Raw genomic sequence first — 6,523 nt, forward strand, 5'->3', positions numbered from 1 at the left:
CCTTTATTCGAATAAAGCAAAAAGGACTAATCTGTCTTCTTTTTAGGCATAACACTCTGGTGTTTGTGGATTAATTTTCCTGGTCTGGGGTAGAGCTGCTTCTCCCGGAGCCCCCGCAGCTGCAGCGTGGGGTCTGGGCTCCCCCCGAAGGTGAGACGATGCTCCTGATAACACGAGAGGAAAAGTGACCTCCTTTGTAGAGGTAGATTATAAAGCAGTTATTTTAAAGGAGAATGTTATTTTTAGTGTTGGAAGAGGCTTCTTTTAATGTTCTATGAAATGTGCTGAAGAATAATACATGTTATGTTAGAACTTTGCTGCATGCCCGTGCTTGGAGAATTTATACAGGTGTGAGCATCAGCTGCCAACATAGTAATGCATTTCTCTCTATGTGCCTTTCCCACAGCAGATGCTTGGCTGCTTTGTACCTCTTTTTTTGCCCTGCTTACAACAGTAAGCAGACAGCAGTTTGTCTCAGTAAGCCTCCTGTTTTTTGTCAGCACCATCAGCCATCCTCAGCAGGATGTGACGTTTCAGTTAACATCACAAAATAGTTATGTAACAGTGTTTGCCTTTTACTTTTTTTTCCCTCTGTGAATTCCTTATCCGTAAATCTGCTCTGAGCATGCTCAGATTCTTGGGCTTTGGTTCGAAGGACAGTAAAATCAACAGAAAGATTGTGATATTAGGAGTATAGTATTAAAGACAAGCTGTTTCCATGACAGACCTGCTGCCATCCTAATCTGGGGTTTTTCCCCCAATGGCTTCTTGACTGAGAGATCCTCTGCCCTTTAGAAAGGATTTTGGGCAGCAGGTTTGCATTTGCTGTTATGTATCCGAGGTCCATTGTCCTGTCTTTCATAACCTAAACTCAAACCAAAAGCACAAGTTTTGTTCACACCTCATTAACAAAGGCTTCTTTCTTTTCAATCACATAGAGAGGCCAAGTTCTTTTTGCATCTGTCACGGGGTAAGGGAACACCAGGCAATGTGATAGTGCTGAACTGGATGCACCAAGTGCACCAATGAAGGAAAAGCCTGGCAGAGAGAATGTGACCTGTGCACTGAAGGAGTCTTGGATGATAAAATGACAGAATGATAGCTGAAAATACTCACAATGTACAACAGTGAATGCATAACCCTTCATAAAATACTCCAGTGAGTCAGTGTGGCCTCAGCTGGGGGACTCTGACCTGTGTCAGGCTCTGGGCAGTGGCTCAGCACTAACACATGCTCTTACACCTCGTGTCCTCATAATTTTGGATATCTGCATGGGTGTAGTGATTTTTCCCCCATAGTCTGTTTTATTGTAGTATTTTATTGCAAAGCTAGATCAATGTCAGCACAGCTTGGAAGCCAGAGCAGTCCCCACTTCCACCACAGAGCTTTCCAGCACTTCCAGTTACTGTTCTCCTGGCATTTTCACACCATATGTACCAAGACTCCTCCTCCAATTCTTTTCTGCACCAAGTGGTCAGTCATGGCTCATTATATCCAGTTATTTTAACTCCTAATCAGGGCAAGTTCTTGATGCTCCTGTGACATGCAGTCCTCTTTCTCTCCAGCCTTTCTGTCATCTGTCAAGCACCTTTCATCCATGCACTCACACCTAGCACCCAGTGATGCACAATGCAAGCAGCTCAAGCTTGTCTAAGTGTATTCAGCCCCTGCACACTGAGTTAAATAGTAGTACAGCCCTGAGCACTGAGTCAGTCAGCATTGGGCTCTCATACCTAATTGAACTTCACAAATGCTGTGGACCCACAGTCCATACTGTTTGTCCTGCTCAATTGCTCTTTCCAGCATTGCTATGTCAATGCTTGTAATACAAAATTATTCAACTTTTGATCAAGACAAGATCTCAGTGCTCTTGTGACATCATTTAAAATTGAATAGGGATGAGTATTTCCAACTACACTGTTAATGCAAGCTTCTTAGTTTATTAATTTTAACAACAGAAGAACAGAACAGAACAGAAACAGAAACTTCCAAACCAGCAGTAATCCAAACATTTTTATTTTGGTCAAGAATGAAATCAAACATCAGTTTCTGTCCAGTTTCAGCCTGTAAAAAAAGTGACTAAAATAAGGCCCAGAATGAGTTGGCATCCATCTCTAAGTCCAGACACTTCTTCCATTTATTTTTCTTTCCCAGAAATCTTTGGGCTGTACTCTAGAAGTTAATTTTGTTTTTTTACCTTCAGGCAGTGATTATGTGATTATTCAGGATGGCTTTTCCTCCTGCACTTACATATCCCTAACCCTGCAGCCTTAAGTGGTGCTGATGCAAGACAGTAGATAAAATCAGTTGCTAGTTCCCTCATCCTTCTGTTTTCTCCTTTGCTATTTCAGCCATGCAGAGACACTCACACAATGAGAATTACCATAGCCCACATTTTGCTCTTCAGAACAACTGTTCAATTTCCTTCCACTAAAGAAGAAAACCCAAAGTCACTGAGCACATATCCTGTGCCTTTGCTGGCCAAAGGGATACAGTGTAAGCTACATAGTGCACAATTTGAGGCAATGGTAGAAACTCATTAGACCCTGGAGGCCTGAGAGAAGGCAGAAAAAAACCACATCTTCAGTATTCTGCATTGAAAGGGTATTCCTTGTGATTTTTGCACCTGGAGGAAATCAAAGAGGAAAGATTACTCAAGGCTAAAATAATTCTATATAGAACAGTGTGTGTACAGAGGAGCCTTCAAAGGAGGCTCTGGACTGAGTAACTGCAGAATGAACATTAGGACCAACAAGTTCCAGCCTTTTTCTGTTATTCAGGCACTGAACAGTGGTGGAACCAAGTTACATTCTAGATAAAGAGTTAAAATTGAATGAAGAAATAGCAGCAGTTTCTGTGGCCTTGCAGCCCAGACTTCCTGTCTTGGGTTTCAAGGTGCATATCTGCAAGCAGCTGTGCTTTCCACTGCACAACAGATAGACATTCCCCACCACAGCCACACGTGTAAGAACTGACATCAATTTATAATACCCCACAGAAAAAAAATTACCCTAAGTTTAAAACCACCCAATGCTCATTTCTCCCACATAGAGACAGCCAAAGTCATCAACTAAAACTCTCATTTTGGAATTCCAGGCATATGAAGTTTCCTGGGGAATGGGTTTACAATGAATACACAGCACGACTCATACTTGCCTTTCAGTCAATAAAGTGAAAGTATAACAACAGATGGACATCCCCCAAAATTATTTCATATTTCAAAACATACCCAATTTGAACAGCTATACCAGTTCCTGTAAGATCAGAATAAAGATAATTGAAAGTGTAAGAGTTTGAAGGACACAAAGTGTCACTTACGTGACCATTGCACAGATCCTCCAGTTTCTGTTTAAGCTAAGAAGGGTTGCCATCTCCTCTTTAGTCAGCTCAAAGTCAAATACCTAAAAAGAGAAAACCAGCTGGATTTAACTTCTTTGAACAAATCAAATCAGAAGCAAGATTGACAAGATGAAAGAACAAGTTCACATCAGAAAAGATGCTGCTTCCCTCACCTGGAAGTTCTCCACAATGCGCTGTGGGGTGACAGATTTGGGAATCACAATCACATTTCTCTGGATCTGGAAGCGAAGGAGAACCTGCAAGAACAGACAACTCAATCCTTCCTCCTGTCCCAACAGCTGTTTTCCTGATCTGTACCCAGGGGTATCCACTGTCTGGCACCTACATACAAACCTGTGCTGGGGTTTTGTTGTGCTTGGCTGCAATCTCCTTGATCTTGGGATCATCCAGAAGGGAAGGTGCCTCTGGCTTAGAACTAGACAAAGTAGGGGAGAAAAGGATGAAACAATAAAGAATCCCTTCAGGAAGATTCTATCTAACCCCATTAAGTATAAAATAAATAAATAAATAAATAAACACCTGAACCATTACTCAATTAATCTGAATGCTTCAGACTTAAATGACACAAACCCACTTGGAAATTACCCATCAGGACGTCCAAGGGGACAGTATGCTGTCACAGTGATCCCTTTGGAGTGGCAGTAGTCAATCAGCTTCTCCTGGGAAAGGTATGGATGACACTCAATCTGCCAACACAGAAGCAGAGAGTGAGAGCTGTAAAACTACTTAGTTTTCTCTTGCTCCAGAGGTTTTTCTGAATCCTAATTTCCTAATTACAGGATGCCCTTCACCCATCCCTGCAGGTGGCCTATGTGACAATACAAGACTGTAATTCTATAGGGCACCAACTTTAACCCTGAGTCTTCAGCTGCTTTTTGGATTTTTTTTTTCCTAAGAGACTTTAGTAGAGTCAATCATTGTGTCAGAATGATTGCTCATATCAGGATTCTTCCTGCCTCCAGAGAGAATGGCTCCTAGGAAAATACTCCAGAGTTAGTTGTTCAACAAGATGAGACAAAAAGGAAATATTGTGGTTCTGCTTGTACAAAGAAATATCCAGAGAGAGGGACTTAAAGCACATGCTCTGTCTACTCTGTTCTCTGTTTTTCCACCCCTTCATTTAAATGTCATCAGCACTTCAAATTCCCTGAAAAGTATTCCCCTGCAGTCACTTTGCAGCTCACCTGATTATTTGCAGGCTTGTGCTTCAGTCCTGGTTTGTTCAGGATTCTTTCAATCTGCTCACGGTTGAAGTTGGAGACACCAATGGCTTTGACCAGACCAGCATCCACCAGCTCTTCCATGGCCTGGCAGAGAGAAGAGCACAGTCAGCATGCAGTGGGGAAGACATGGCTGAACACATTCTTCTTGACATGCTTTGTTTTTCTTCATGGGAAGTACATTCTTAAAAGTCACCAGGTACTTCTGAATTCTTTCCAACTAATTCTGCAACTGCTGAAGCCAACACCACTGCTGAGGACAGAAGATGTGACTCTTCCACTCACCAGGGGATGAACTCACCTCCCATGTCTGGAGAATATCTGTGTTGCTGGGGATAGCCATGCCTTTGTCATCTGCAGGGAACAGCTCCTCTCCTGCCTGTCAGTGACAAAGAAAATGCTTGAAAATCTCTTGACCAGTCCACTTGAGTGCTCACAACCACAGTATCTTCAACTTTTAATGCAAGAGTGCTAATTCTTGTCTGCAATCAGTCATTCTTTCCTGAGAAGTGGAAGGAATTTGAGGCATGTTTGCCAGTGACCATTCCCTGTAAGAACAGGTTTTTCTGCTGGACCCCTGCTCACCCAAACACCTACAGGGAAACAAACCAGTCAGAGCTACAACCTCCAGCCTCACATGTGCTCCCTTCAGCTCAATCTGTACTGCATCAAGGATTTGGTGATTAAAGAGAGAAATGGAAAACAGAAATACTTTATTTTGCTCCCTGATTTTGTAGCAAACAAAGGAAAATTGCATAGAAGCAGCAAAAAGCAACCCTCCTTCCCACAAGGGGTGATTTTGAGATGAACACACATTGGATTTGCAAGAGAAAAGAAAAGCATTATGTTTGCAGGAAAGACTTATGTTTGGAGCTGGGAGAGCTGCATCTACTTTCTCTAGTTTTCAGGCCATCATTCCCAGGATCACAGGGAAAGCAATTCCCTCAAGAGCCTGAGTCACATAGCCAGGATCAAGCTGAGCACCAGAGAAGTGCTGGCACAGATAACAAGCATGGAATTTTCTCGCCAGCCAGAACAATTGTTGGGCTGTTAACTCAACCACAAGAAACAAAGTTATGGGCACTGCTGCTGCTGTACCTTGAAGCCAAAAGGCCAGTGCATGAGGTAGAGATCCAGGTAATCCAATTTCAGGTCAGCAAGGGTCTTCTGGCAGGCTCCCTTCACCAGAGGCTTCTCATGAAAGGTGCACCAGAGCTGGAAATAAAAACAGGGCAGAGTGAGAGCTGCTGGCCAAAGCTCTCCTGCTCTTTGGAACGAGACGTGGAACGAGGCCAGCGGGGCTCCTCACACACAGTGAGCTCGGAGTACAGGAAACAAGAAAAGAGTACCAGGAATTAACCCATTTACATTGCAGACTTCTCCAGTGCTCCAGTTAAATGTTAGATGTTCCTACTGTAAAAACACCACAGAATGTTCATAATCCATGACTATCTCATCCATACCTTGCTGACCACAAAGAGGTCCTCTCGTTTCACAGCGCCTTCCTTGATTTTCTGCTGGATCCCTTCCCCAACTTCCTTCTCGTTCTGGTACACATAGGCGCAGTCGAAGTGCCGGTACCCGGCATCGATGGCAGCCACCACCGCAGCTGTCACCTTCCCTGGGGGGGACTAAAGGGAAAAAGGGCAGGACAGGTCTGGGTGAGGGATTCCCAGCTGCTCCCCCGTCCCGCAGCGCGGTGCCCGCCTCACCTTCCATGTGCCCAGCCCCATGAGGGGCGCGCTGGCAGCAGCGCCGAGCCGCACGTACCCCGCCATGGCCGCCATGGCTGCGCCGCGCCCGCGGCCAATCAGCGCTGCCATCCCGCCCCAGCCCGCCGCGCTGACCAATCAGCGCCGCCATCCCGCCCCAGCCCGCCACGCTGACCAATCAGCGCCGTCATCCCGCGCGAGCCCGCGGCGCTGACCAATCAGCAGCGGAGC

At 44.7% G+C, this 6,523-nt stretch overlaps 1 protein-coding gene across 1 annotated transcript; it reads right to left on the reverse strand.

Annotated features, from left to right (window-relative positions):
* Positions 1-1,986: 1,986 nt before the first annotated feature.
* On the reverse strand, positions 1,987-6,404 carry LOC306801222 (aldo-keto reductase family 1 member B1-like). The gene is made up of 10 exons (XM_079304082.1): positions 6,293-6,404; positions 6,044-6,211; positions 5,679-5,795; positions 4,882-4,959; positions 4,545-4,667; positions 3,946-4,046; positions 3,694-3,775; positions 3,513-3,596; positions 3,319-3,401; positions 1,987-2,626 (listed from the first exon to the last, which is right to left on the reverse strand). The coding sequence occupies exons 1-10, from the start codon at positions 6,401-6,403 to the stop codon at positions 2,584-2,586; spliced, it is 990 nt and encodes a 329-aa protein (XP_079160208.1). The 5' UTR covers position 6,404; the 3' UTR covers positions 1,987-2,583.
* Positions 6,405-6,523: the final 119 nt, after the last annotated feature.

The sequence above is a fragment of the Erithacus rubecula genome, assembly GCF_903797595.1.
Source record: "Erithacus rubecula genome assembly, chromosome: 4".
Taxonomy (NCBI): domain Eukaryota; kingdom Metazoa; phylum Chordata; class Aves; order Passeriformes; family Muscicapidae; genus Erithacus; species Erithacus rubecula.